The sequence below is a fragment of the Oncorhynchus mykiss genome, chromosome 13, assembly GCF_057628025.1.
Source record: "Oncorhynchus mykiss isolate SJ-2025 chromosome 13, ASM5762802v1, whole genome shotgun sequence".
In the NCBI taxonomy this organism is placed as follows: Eukaryota; Metazoa; Chordata; class Actinopteri; order Salmoniformes; family Salmonidae; genus Oncorhynchus; species Oncorhynchus mykiss.
Genome location: NC_143034.1, coordinates 13,274,928 through 13,290,259, shown reverse-complemented (window position 1 = coordinate 13,290,259; position 15,332 = coordinate 13,274,928). Strand labels below are relative to the sequence as shown.

Below are 15,332 nucleotides of genomic sequence, written 5' to 3'. Positions count from 1 at the left end.
AGGTCTGATGGTATCTATGATATATGCAGTACTCTGTAAAGTCTCTCCTCCTGTCTGTGGTCAGGTCTGATGGTGTGGACCAGTGCTGGTCTGGTAGTCATGGTGACAGTGTTAGGACTGGTCCTGCTCCTGTTCTACAGACAGAGGAGACGAACCAGGAGAACACCACCACCACCAGTCTCCTCCAACACACAACCTGACCCTACTGGAGAGGTGAGAGACACAAGGAGGGTGTGTGTGTGTGTCTGTGTCTGTGTGTGTGTGTCCATAATAACTTGTAGTGTAGAGGTGATAGACAGGGACTAAACTGAACATTAAGGGTTGAGTGTGTGTGTGTATCCATAATAACTTGTAATGTAGAGGTGATAGACAGGGAGGTGGTAAACTGAACATTAAGGGTTGAGTGTGTGTGTCCATAATAACTTGTAGTGTAGAGGTGATAGACAGGGACTAAACTAAACATTAAGGGTTGAGTGTGTGAGTCTACAGCCTCTAGTTGGATTCTACTGTAGTCTGTTATCAGTCCATGATAACTTGTAGTGTAGAGGTGATAGACCGGGAGGTGGTACACTAAACATTAAGGGTTGAGTGTGTTTGTGTGTCCATAATAACTTGTAGTGTAGAGGTGATAGACAGGGAGGTGGTAAACATTAAGGGTTGAGTGTGTGTTTGTACATAATAACTTGTAGTGTAGAGGTGGTAGACAGGGACTAAACTAAACATTAAGGGTTGAGTGTGTGTGAGTCTACAGCCTCTAGTTGGATTCTACTGTAGTCTGTTATCAGTCCATGATAACTTGTAGTGTAGAGGTGATAGACAGGGAGGTGGTAAACATTAAGGGTTGAGTGTGTGTGTCCATAATAACTTGTAGTGTAGAGGTGATAGACAGGGACTAAACTAAACATTAAGGGTTGAGTGTGTGTGTGTCCATAATAACTTGTAGTGTAGAGGTGATAGACAGGGACTAAACTAAACATTAAGGGTTGAGTGTGTGTGAGTCTACAGCCTCTAGTTGGATTCTACTGTAGTCTGTTATCAGTCCATGATAACTTGTAGTGTAGAGGTGATAGACAGGGAGGTGGTAAACATTAAGGGTTGAGTGTGTGAGTCGACAGCCTCTAGTGCAGGGGTGGTGAACCTTTTTGCCATCAAGGGCCGTTTGGATATTTATTTATTAATTTGGGGGCCATATTATTAAAAGCAATTTTCTGCTTTATTGATATTTTAATGTGACTTTAATAACTGACATTGGTTTTTATAGTTAATATGACTAATATGATGTTTCTTGTGTCCTTGAGTGTTTAGAAAAGTGCTATTCCTATTTAAATAAATATTAGTATTGTATATAATGCTGTTGTTGTTATGACTCACCTCTACTGCGATGGCTGAAACGGCTTCTCTTGGTTGAGGCGTTTGACGTCAGCGAGCAGTGAAGATGACGCTACTCGCAGCTGGTTTTCCAGGTCCGTGTCAGTCAGTCTTGAGTGGAATCAAGTCTTTGCAAGAGTCCGTTTGGAAAATAACTCCTCACAGCAGTAGGTCGTCCTGAACACAGATGCAAATGTAAGTGCATGTCTCCTCAGAACAGGAAACTGCTCAGCGCTAACATACATTTTGTAGAACTCAAGGAGAAGGAGGCTGTTGTACCTGGCCTTGAGCTCGTCATTGCTTCGCAGCTCAATGCCTTTGTGTTGTTAGGCCACCCGGCACATCCGCTGGTTCCACGTTAAACGGGGTTGCAAATCTGTTCAATTCCAATTGTTTACTTTTCACATCTTTAAACCGCTCACAAAACGCCTTCGCTAGCCTTGCACACTCACCGGCACATTCCGACGTAATCTCAGGCTCTTGTCCTTGCAGAGTAGGAAAATGTACTGTGTTACCCCTTTCTAGTTGGACTTGCCACAGTTTAAATTTTGCTTCGAACGATTTCACGTATGACAGAAGATCGCTGGTTCGGCCCTTGTTGATGGTTGAGGGCCTCCACTTCTTTTCATATCTGAACATGTTTCTATTGTCATTGGTTCTGTATGCAGGTTGACTGTGTGTATGAGGAGATCAGAAAGGCAGACAGACACACTCCCTTTGGTCATCTCTTCCGTCTACTCTACTGTCAACTCACCTACCAACTCTACAACCCACCCTGCTGACCAAGGCACCAGTCTCCCACACTGTGACATCTATGCTAACACTAGCTGCCGCAAAGATGATATAAGATGCCCTCCACTCTACAGCCCAGCTACCCAGAATATTGGAGGACTATAGGATCTACAGTATACAGTATATGTTGGACCCCAGGAAGAGTAGATTCTGCATTTGCAACAGCTACTGGGGATCCTAATAAAATACCAAAATACCAAAAATACAAGACATGCGTCCCAAATGGCTCCAAATTCCACATATAGCGCACTACTTTTAACTAGAACCATATAGTCCTCTAATGAGAATAGGATGCCACTTGGGACCATAGAGAGATGAAGAGTTGTCACCACAGCTCCGCCATCTTGGAAGTGACATCACAAAGACAGCTCATGTGATTTGACTGTATGTACAACATGGACTACCCATCTGGGTTTAAAATCTCGAGATTTTCTCAAAGTCAACCAACATTTTTGTAAATACTTGTGTAAATATGAACTGTGTTTTATCTTGTCTTCATTTAGTCTGTTATAATAATGAAGACAGTAAAGCCATAATAGTCAGTTCTACCTTTGAGATTTACATATCTATTGTATATGTACATACACTTTGGCTTTTTAAGCTTTTCATTAACTTTAATCAAAATGTGTGTGTTTGTCAGTGTGTGTGTAGTCAAATCAAATGCTATTGGTCACATACACATGGTTAGCAGATGTTATTGGTCACATACATGGTTAGCAGATGTTAATGCGAGTGTAGCGAAATGCTTGTGCTTCTAGTTTCTACAGTGCAGTAATATCTAACAAGTAATCTAACAAATTCACAATCACTACCTTATACACACAAATGTAAAGGGATCCTGCTTTGATGCACCTGTACTGACCTCGCCTTCTGGATGATAGCGGGTTGAACAGGCAGTGGCTCGGGTGGTTGTTGTCCTTGATGATCTTTTTGGCCTTCCTGTTACATCGGATGGTGTAGGTGTCCTGGAGGGCAGATCATTCCCCCCCCAGTGATGCGTTGTGCAGACCTTACTACCCTCTGGAGAGCCTTGCAGTTGTGGGCGGTGCAGTTGCCGATCCAGGCGGTGATAGTATGCTCTCGATTGTGCATCTGTAAAAGATTGACGGTTTTAGATGACAAGCCACATTTCTTCAACCTCCTGAGGTTGTAGAGGCGCTGTTGTGCCTTCTTCACCATGCTGTCTGTGTGGGTGGACCATTTGAGTTTTTCCGTGATGTGTACGCCAAGGAACTTAAAACTTTCCACCTTCTCCAATACTGTCCCATTGATGTGGATGGGGGGGATGCTCCCTCTGCTGTTTCCTGAAGTCCACGATCATCTCCTTTGTTTTGTTGACGTTGAGTGTGAGGTTATTTGCCTGACACCACACTCCGAGGGCCTTCACCTCCTCCCTGTAGGTTGTCTCGTCGTTGTAGGTAATCAAGCCTACCAATGTAGTGCCGTCTGCAAACTTGATGATTGAGTTGGAGGCTTGCATGGCCATGCAGTCATAGGTGAACAGGGAGTACAGGAGAGGGCTGAGAACACACCCTTGTGGGGCCCCTTTGTTGAGAATCAGCATGGTGGAGATGTTGTTACCTACCTTCACTACCTGGGGGCAGACCGTCAGAGGGTCCAGGATGGGATGCACAGGGTGGGATCGAGACCCAGGGTCTCAAGATTAATGTTGAGTTTGGAGGGTACTATGGTGTTAAATACTGAGCTGTCGTCAATGAACAGCATTCTTACATAGGTATTCCTCTTGTCCAGATGGGATAGGGCAGTGTGCGGTGTGATGGTGATTGCATTTTCTGTGGACATATTGGGGCAGTAAGCAAATTGAAGTGGGTCGTGGGTAACAGGTCGGGTGGAGGTGATATGATCCTTGACTAGTCTCTCAAAGCACTAAGGGGCGATAGTCATTTAGTTCAGTTACCGTTGCCTTCTTGGCCACCATTGTTCCTGTTTCCATCAGCATGTGGGGACAGCAGACTGGGATAGGGATTGATTTAATATGTCCAGCCAGCTGGTCTGCGCATGCTCTGAGGACACGGCTAGGGATGATGTCTGGGCCAGCAGCCTTGTGAGGGTTAACATGTTTAAATGTTTTACCCACGTCGGCCACGGAGAAGGAGAGCCCACAGGTTTTGGTAGCGGGCCATGTCGGTGCCACTGATCCGTGATTGTCTGTAGAGCCTGCCACTACGTCTCATGTTTGAGCCGTTGAAATGCGACTCCAATTTCTCTCTATGCTGACACTTTGCTTGTTTGATTGCCTTGCGGAGGGAATAACTCCACCATTTGTATTCGGTCATGTTTCTAGTCGATTCAATGTGGTGATTCACGCTTTCAGTTTCGAAGGAATGCTGTCATCAATCCACAGTTTCTGTTTTAAGAAGGGCTTACTAGTGAAAGTAGTGTGTTTTTGTCAGTGTGTGTGTAGTGTGTTTTTGTCAGTGTGTGTGTAGTGTGTTTTTGTCAGTGTGTGTGTGTGGGTAGTGTGGTTTTGTGTGTGTAGTGTGTAGTGTGTGTTTGTCAGTGTGTGTGTGTGTAGTGTGTTTTTGTCAGTGTGTGTAGTGTGTGTGTGTCTAGTGTGTGTAGTTTGTTTATCAAGTCAGGTGAGAGGTTTTTCTCATAACAGAGAACTGTGCTGGTTTCTCTTCTCAGGACTGTTCCCTCTTGACTTTCTCACTTACTGGGAAACTGCGTGTGTGGTGTGTGTGTGTGTGAGAGAGAGTGTGTGCTCCTCCTGACAGAGCTGGTGTAACTGAGTCAGGTTTGTAGGCCTCCTTGCTCGCACACACTTTTTCAGTTCTGCCCACAAATATTCTATAGGATTGAGGTTAGGTCTTTGTGATGGCCACTCCAATACCTTGACTTTGTTGTCCTTAAGCCATTTTCCACAACTTTGGAAGTATGCTTGGGGTCATTGTCCATTTGGAAGACCCATTTGTGACCAAGCTTTAACTTCCTGACTGATGTCTTGAGATGTTGCTTCATTATATCCACATAATATTCCTGCCTCATGATGCCATCTATTCTATTCTGTCCCTCCTGCAGCAAAGCACCCCCACAACATGATGCTGCCACCCCCGTGCTTCACGTTTGGGATGGTGTTCTTCGGCTTGCAAGCCTCCCCCTTTATCCTAAAGACTCTTTATATACTCCAGTGTCATTAACCCCCCAGACTCTGTTATATACTCCAGTGTTAATAACCCCCCCAGACTCTGTTATATACTCCAGTGTTAATAACCCCCCCAGACTCTGTTATATACTCCAGTGTTAGTAACCCCCCCCCAGACTCTGTTATATACTCCAGTGTTAGTAACCCCCCCCCCCCAGACTCTGTTATATACTCCAGTGTTAGTACCCCCCCCCCCCAGACTCTGGTATATACTCCAGTGTTAGTAACCCCCCCAGACTCTGTTATATACTCCAGTGTTAGTACCCCCCCCCCCAGACTCTGGTATATACTCCAGTGTTAGTAACCCCCCCAGACTCTGTTATATACTCCAGTGTTAGTAACCCCCCCAGACTCTGTTATATACTCCAGTGTTAGTAACCCCCCAGACTCTGTTATATACTCCAGTGTTAGTAACCACCCAGACTCTGTTATATACTCCAGTGTTAGTATATATCAGAGTCTGGGGGGTTACTAACACTGGAGTATATAACAGAGTCTGGGGGGGGGGGGGGGGGTTACTAACACTGGAGTATATAACAGAGTCTGGGGGGGTTACTAACACTGGAGTATATAACAGAGTCTGGGGGGGTTACTAACACTGGAGTATATAACAGTCTGGGGGGGGGTGTTACTAACACTGGAGTATATAACAGAGTCTGGGGTGTTACTTACACTGGAGTATATAACAGAGTCTGGGGGGGGGTTACTAACACTGGAGTATATAACAGAGTCTGGGGTGTTACTTACACTGGAGTATATAACAGAGTCTGGGGGGGGGGGTTACTAACACTGGAGTATATAACAGAGTCTGGGGGGGTTACTAACACTGGAGTATATACCAGAGTCTGGGGGGTTACTAACACTGGAGTATATAACAGAGTCTGGGGGGGGGGGGGGGGGGGGGGTTACTAACACTGGAGTATATAACAGAGTCTGGGGGGGTTACTAACACTGGAGTATATACCAGAGTCTGGGGGGGGGGTTACTAACACTTGAGTATATAACAGAGTCTGGGGGGGTTACTAACACTGGAGTATATAACAGAGTCTGGGGGGGTTACTAACACTGGAGTATATAACAGAGTCTGGGGGGGTTACTAACACTGGAGTATATACCAGAGTCTGGGGGGTTACTAACACTGGAGTATATAACAGAGTCTGGGGGGTTACTAACACTGGAGTATATAACAGAGTCTGGGGGGGTTACTAACACTGGAGTATATACCAGAGTCTGGGGGGTTACTAACACTGGAGTATATAACAGAGTCTGGGGGGGGGTTACTAACACTGGAGTATATAACAGAGTCTGGGGGGGTTACTAACACTGGAGTATATAACAGAGTCTGGGGGGGTTACTAACACTGGAGTATATACCAGAGTCTGGGGGGTTACTAACACTGGAGTATATAACAGAGTCTGGGGGGTTACTAACACTGGAGTATATAACAGAGTCTGGGGGGTTACTAACACTGGAGTATATAACAGAGTCTGGGGGGGTTACTAACACTGGAGTATATAACAGAGTCTGGGGGGGTTACTAACACTGGAGTATATACCAGAGTCTGGGGGGGAGGGGTACTAACACTGGAGTATATAACAGAGTTTGGGGGGTTTACTAACACTGGAGTATATAACAGAGTCTGGGGGGGTTACTAACACTGGAGTATATAACAGATTCTGGGGGGGGGGGGGGGGGTACTAACACTGGAGTATATAACAGAGTCTGGGGGGGTTACTAACACTGGAGTATATAACAGAGTCTGGGGGTTACTAACACTGGAGTATATAACAGAGTCTGGGGGGGGGGGTACTAACACTGGAGTATATAACAGAGTCTGTGCTTCTTCACCTGCATTGCTTGCTGTTTGGGGTTTTAGGCTGGGTTTCTGTACAGCACTTTGAGATATCAGCTGATGTACGAAGGGCTATATAAAATAAATTTGATTTGATTGATTTGGGGGGGGTTACTAACACTGGAGTATATAACAGAGTCTGGGGGGGGGTTACTAACACTGGAGTATATAACAGAGTCTGGGGGGGTACTAACACTGGAGTATATAACAGAGTCTGGGGGGGGTTACTAACACTGGAGTATATAACAGAGTCTGGGGGGGGGTTACTAACACTGGAGTATATAACAGAGTCTGGGGGGTTACTAACACTGGAGTATATAACAGAGTCTGGGGGGGGGGGGTTACTAACACTGGAGTATATAACAGAGTCTGGGGGGGTACTAACACTGCAGTATATAACAGAGTCTGGGGGGTTACTAACACTGCAGTATATAACAGAGTCTGGGGGGGTTAATAACACTGGAGTATATAACAGAGTCTGGGGGGTTACTAACACTGGAGTATATAACAGAGTCTGGGGGGTTACTAACACTGGAGTATATATCAGAGTCTGGGGGGGTTACTAACACTGGAGTATATAACAGAGTCTGGGGGGGTTACTAACACTGGAGTATATAACAGAGTGTGGGGGGGGGGGGTTACTAACAGGGGGAGGTATGGGGGGAAGCAGTGGGGCGGTACAGGGGAAGGTATGGGGGGAAGCAGTGGGGAAGTACAGGGGGAGGTATGGGGGGAAGCAGTGGGGACGGCGGGTTTCTCTGGGGAAGCAGTGTGGAGGTACAGTGGGAGGTATGGGGGGAAGCAGAGGGGAGGTACAGGGGGAGGTATGGGGGGAAGCAGTGGGGAGGTACAGGGGGAGGTGTGGGGGGAAACAGTGGGGAGGTACAGGGGGAGGTATGGGGGGAAGCAGTGGGGAGGTACAGGGGGAGGTATGGGGGGAAGCAGTGGGGAGGTACAGGGGGAGGTATGGGGGGAAACATTGGGGAGGTATGGGGGGAGGTATGGGGGGAAGCAGTGGGGAGGTACAGGGGGAGGTATGGGGGGAAGCAGTGGGGAGGTACAGGGGGAGGTATGGGGGGAAGCAGTGGGGAGGTACAGGGGGAAGTATGGGGGGAAGCAGTGGGGAGGTATGGGGGGAAGCAGTGGGGAGGTACAGGGGGAAGTATGGGGGGAAGCAGTGGGGAGGTACAGGGGGAGGTATGGGGGGAAGCAGTGGGGAGGTACAGGGGGAAGTATGGGGGGAAGCAGTGGGGAGGTACGGGGGGAAGCAGTGGGGAGGTACAGGGGGAAGTATGGGGGGAAGCAGTGGGGAGGTACAGGGGGAAGTATGGGGGGAAGCAGTGGGGACGTACAGGGGGAAGTATGGGGGGAAGCAGTGGGGAGGTACAGGGGGAAGTATGGGGGAAGCAGTGGGGAGGTATGGGGGGAAGCAGTGGGGAGGTACAGGGGGAGGTATGGGGGGAAGCAGTGGGGAGGTACAGGGGGAAGTATGGGGGGAAGCAGTGGGGAGGTACAGGGGGAAGTATGGGGGGAAGCAGTGGGGAGGTACAGGGGGAAGTATGGGGGGAAGCAGTGGGGAGGTATGGGGGGAAGCAGTGGGGAGGTACAGGGGGAGGTATGGGGGGAAGCAGTGGGGAGGTCAGACACATAAACACACAAACAAACAAACACACGCACACACACACACCTTTGCGGTACCAGGGCAGGTACCATGGACAGGAAATGTTGACTGTTGTTCCAGGAAGTCCATCTGGCCAGCAGGCATACTGGTCAAACGTCCTGTTACACACCAGTCCTGTGGAGGGGTCAAACATATTGTCCTTATTAAAGCAGCAGACCTACCTAGTCATAGAGGAGAACCCCATTTAGAGGTGGTGGTTAGAGTGGCAGACATTTCTTAAAGGCAGGTTGGTCCCTTCCTGTTTGGTTCATTGTGAATACCACCCCGATGAAACAAAGCAATTCTGCTTGAATACAGGCTATGAGTGTTTGGCTAAGCAGGTGTGTGTCCCAATATCTCCTTAAGTGTACAGGCTTTCTGTGGAAAGGGTTCTACCTCGAACCGAAATGGGTTCTCCTATGAGGACAGCCGAAGAACCCTTCTGGAACCATTTCCTCTAAGAGTGAAGACTTGGGTTTTTTGCCCTGTGGGTAGTGTATAAGTGTGTGTGTACTCTAGGTGCTACTAGAAGGCCAGACTGGTCCTATAGTACAGTAACAGCTTCCCTCAGACTGGTCCTATAGGAGAGTAACAGCTTCCCTCAGACTGGTCCTATAGGACAGTAACCGCTTCCCTCAGACTGGTCCTATAGGACAGTAACAGCTTCCCTCAGTGGTCCTATAGGACAGTAACAGCTTCCCTCAGACTGGTCCTATAGGACAGTAACAGCTTCCCTCAGACTGGTCCTATAGGACAGTAACAGCTTCCCTCAGACTGGTCCTATAGGACAGTAACAGCTTCCCTCAGACTGGTCCTATAGGACAGTAACAGCTTCCCTCAGACTGGTCCTATAGGACAGTAACAGCTTCCCTCTGACTGGTCCTATAGGACAGTAACAGCTTCCCTCAGACTGGTCCTATAGGAGAGTAACAGCTTCCCTCAGACTGGTCCTATAGGACAGTAACCGCTTCCCTCAGACTGGTCCTATAGGACAGTAACAGCTTCCCTCAGTGGTCCTATAGGACAGTAACAGCTTCCCTCAGACTGGTCCTATAGGACAGTAACAGCTTCCCTCAGACTGGTCCTATAGGAGAGTAACAGCTTCCCTCAGACTGGTCCTATAGGACAGTAACAGCTTCCCTCAGACTGGCCCTATAGGACAGTAACAGCTTCCCTCAGACTGGTCCTATAGGACAGTAACAGCTTCCCTCAGACTGGTCCTATAGGACAGTAACAGCTTCCCTCAGAGTGGTCCTATAGGACAGTAACAGCTTCCCTCAGACTGGTCCTATAGGACACTTGTAGACGGTCTCATAATGTGCAGCCACAGGTGGTAGTCCAGCGTTTCCCAAACTCGGTCCTCGTTTTGGTTTTTGCCCCTAACACTACACAGCCCTAACACTACACAGCTCATTCAAACTATCAAAGCTGGCCGATTAGTTGATTATTTGAATCAGCCGTTTAGTGCTAGGGGAAAATCCAAAATGTGCACCCTTTGGGGTCCCGAGGACTGAGTTTGGGTTACCTGTGTTCTCTCTCTATAGGAGCTGATCAGTCGTCAGTATTGTGAAATAATTATGATGTAAGATTTGAGTAGGGATGTCTTTACAATAATGACGATTTTACGTGTTTTCCACGGAGTCATGAAAGACTTCACCTGGTTGTAATAGAGACCAGTTGGTTGTAAACTGGTTATATGACGTCTCAACCAGAACCAGTTTACCACCAGAGGATTATGTAATTAAGATGTCGTGTGCCCACCGGGTAGACCAGGGTTTCCCCTAACGGGACGTTTCCACTGGACAACGAAGGTCTTCATGAGGGGACAACGGATATATGAAAAGTAGGTTATCAATTCAATGAATCCAGAGTGGCTTTTTGTTCTGTTGATGGCGGGAGACATTTTATCCAGGGGGGAAAACCAAGTAAAAAGCTTTCTCATTACAGAGAGTTCTTACTTGTTATATATAATCAATTAAATATGTTCTGAACAGTATTATTTTATATCTGTTGTGAAGTGCGAGGCATCCGCTGGACAGTACTCTGCCCAGTTGTTGGCAGATGTCGTGGATCAACTAAAACTAGACATGAGCAAGTGCATTGGCAATGCTACGGATGGAGCATCCAATATATATTTTTTGTACATCAATACATTAATACACACCCCATATTGAACTGTTAGTATTAGACCTCAATACATTAATACACACCCCATATTGAACTGTTATCATGTTACCTCAATACATTAATACACACCCCATATTGAACTGATACTATCAGACCTCAATACATTAATACACACCCCATATTGAACTGTTAGTATTAGACCTCAATACATTAATACACACCCCATATTGAACTGATACTATCAGACCTCAATACATTAATACACACCCCATATTGAACTGATACTATCAGACCTCAATACATTAATACACACCCCATATTGAACTGTTAGTATTAGACCTCAATACATTAATACACACCTCATATTGAACTGTTATCATGTTACCTCAATACATTAATACACACCCCATATTGAACTGTTATCATGTTACCTCAATACATTAATACACACCCCATATTGAACTGATACTATCAGACCTCAATACATTAATACACACCCCATATTGAACTGTTATCATGTTACCTCAATACATTAATACACACCTCATATTGAACTGATACTATCAGACCTCAATACATTAATACACACCCCATATTGAACTGTTATCATGTTACCTCAATACATTAATACACACCCCATATTGAACTGATACTATCAGACCTCAATACATTAATACACACCCCATATTGAACTGTTATCATGTTACCTCAATACATTAATACACACCCCATATTGAACTGTTACTATCAGACCTCAATACATTAATACATACCCCATATTGAACTGATACTATCAGACCTCAATACATTAATACACACCCCATATTGAACTGATACTATCAGACCTCAATACATTAATACACACCCCATATTGAACTGTTATCATGTTACCTCAATACATTAATACAAACCCCATATTGAACTGATACTATCAGACCTCAATACATTAATACACACCCCATATTGAACTGATACTATCAGACCTCAATACATTAATACATACCCCATATTGAACTGATACTATCAGACCTCAATACATTAATACACACCCCATATTGAACTGTTATCATGTTACCTCAATACATTAATACACACCCCATATTGAACTGTTACTATCAGACCTCAATACATTAATACATACCCCATATTGAACTGATACTATCAGACCTCAATACATTAATACACACCCCATATTGAACTGTTATCATGTTACCTCAATACATTAATACACACCTCATATTGAACTGATACTATCAGACCTCAATACATTAATACACACCCCATATTGAACTGTTATCATGTTACCTCAATACATTAATACACACCCCATATTGAACTGATACTATCAGACCTCAATACATTAATACACACCCCATATTGAACTGTTATCATGTTACCTCAATACATTAATACACACCCCATATTGAACTGTTACTATCAGACCTCAATACATTAATACATACCCCATATTGAACTGATACTATCAGACCTCAATACATTAATACACACCCCATATTGAACTGTTATCATGTTACCTCAATACATTAATACACACCTCATATTGAACTGATACTATCAGACCTCAATACATTAATACACACCCCATATTGAACTGTTATCATGTTACCTCAATACATTAATACACACCCCATATTGAACTGATACTATCAGACCTCAATACATTAATACACACCCCATATTGAACTGTTATCATGTTACCTCAATACATTAATACACACCCCATATTGAACTGTTACTATCAGACCTCAATACATTAATACATACCCCATATTGAACTGATACTATCAGACCTCAATACATTAATACACACCCCATATTGAACTGATACTATCAGACCTCAATACATTAATACACACCCCATATTGAACTGTTATCATGTTACCTCAATACATTAATACACACCCCATATTGAACTGATACTATCAGACCTCAATACATTAATACACACCCCATATTGAACTGATACTATCAGACCTCAATACATTAATACATACCCCATATTGAACTGATACTATCAGACCTCAATACATTAATACACACCCCATATTGAACTGTTATCATGTTACCTCAATACATTAATACACACCCCATATTGAACTGTTACTATCAGACCTCAATACATTAATACATACCCCATATTGAACTGATACTATCAGACCTCAATACATTAATACACACCCCATATTGAACTGTTATCATGTTACCTCAATACATTAATACACACCTCATATTGAACTGATACTATCAGACCTCAATACATTAATACACACCCCATATTGAACTGTTATCATGTTACCTCAATACATTAATACACACCCCATATTGAACTGATACTATCAGACCTCAATACATTAATACACACCCCATATTGAACTGTTATCATGTTACCTCAATACATTAATACACACCCCATATTGAACTGTTACTATCAGACCTCAATACATTAATACATACCCCATATTGAACTGATACTATCAGACCTCAATACATTAATACACACCCCATATTGAACTGATACTATCAGACCTCAATACATTAATACACACCCCATATTGAACTGTTATCATGTTACCTCAATACATTAATACACACCCCATATTGAACTGATACTATCAGACCTCAATACATTAATACACACCCCATATTGAACTGATACTATCAGACCTCAATACATTAATACATACCCCATATTGAACTGATACTATCAGACCTCAATACATTAATACACACCCCATATTGAACTGTTATCATGTTACCTCAATACATTAATACACACCCCATATTGAACTGTTACTATCAGACCTCAATACATTAATACATACCCCATATTGAACTGATACTATCAGACCTCAATACATTAATACACACCCCATATTGAACTGTTATCATGTTACCTCAATACATTAATACACACCCCATATTGAACTGATACTATCAGACCTCAATACATTAATACACACCTCATATTGAACTGATACTATCAGACCTCAATACATTAATACACACCCCATATTGAACTGATACTATCAGACCTCAATACATTAATACACACCCAATATTGAACTGTTATCATGTTACCTCAATACATTAATACACACCCCATATTGAACTGATACTATCAGACCTCAATACATTAATACACACCTCATATTGAACTGATACTATCAGACCTCAATACATTAATACACACCCCATATTGAACTGATACTATCAGACCTCAATATATTAATACACACCCCATATTGAACTGATACTATCAGACATCAATACATTAATACACACCCCATATTGAACTGTTATCATGTTACCTCAATACATTAATACACACCCCATATTGAACTGATACTATCAGACCTCAATACATTAATACACACCCCATATTGAACTGATACTATCAGACCTCAATACATTAATACACACCCCATATTGAACTGTTATCATGTTACCTCAATACATTAATACACACCCCATATTGAACTGATACTATCAGACCTCAATACATTAATACACACCCCATATTGAACTGTGTTACTATCAGACCTCAATACATTAATACACACCCCATATTGAACTGTTATCATGTTACCCCAATACATTAATACACACCCCATATTGAACTGTTATCATGTACACTCAATACAATAATACACACCCCATATTGAACTGTGTTACTATCAGACCTCAATACATTAATACACACCCCATATTGAACTGTTATCATGTTACCCCAATACATTAATACACACCCCATATTGAACTGATACTATCAGACCTCAATACATTAATACACACCCCATATTGAACTGATACTATCAGACCTCAATACAATAATACACACCCCATATTGAACTGTGTTACTATCAGACCTCAATACATTAATACACACCCCATATTGAACTGTTATCATGTTACCCCAATACATTAATACACACCCCATATTGAACTGTTATCATGTTACCTCAATACATTAATACACACCCCATATTGAACTGATACTATCAGACCTCAATACATTAATACACACCCCATATTGAACTGTTATCATGTTACCTCAATACATTAATACACACCCCATATTGAACTGATACTATCAGACCTCAATACATTAATACACACCCCATATTGAACTGATACTATCAGACCTCAATATATTAATACACACCCCATATTGAACTGATACTATCAGACCTCAATACATTAATACACACCCCATATTGAACTGTTATCATGTTACCTCAATACATTAATACACACCCCATATTGAACTGATACTATCAGACCTCAATACATTAATACACACCCCATATTGAACTGATACTATCAGACCTCAATACATTAATACACAC

At 43.4% G+C, this 15,332-nt stretch overlaps 1 protein-coding gene across 1 annotated transcript in view; it reads left to right on the top strand.

The window, feature by feature from the left end:
• Positions 1–2,169, top strand: part of LOC149978710 (uncharacterized) — a gene marked incomplete at its 5' end in the record, with an annotated part of 29,344 nt that extends 27,175 nt beyond the window's left edge. Inside the window, one exon of the mRNA XM_090194589.1 lies at positions 65–2,169. Coding sequence (XP_090050715.1) covers positions 65–70 — 6 coding nt within the window. The remainder of the gene's footprint in view (positions 1–64) is intronic.
• Between the last annotated feature and the right edge of the window lie 13,163 nt (positions 2,170–15,332).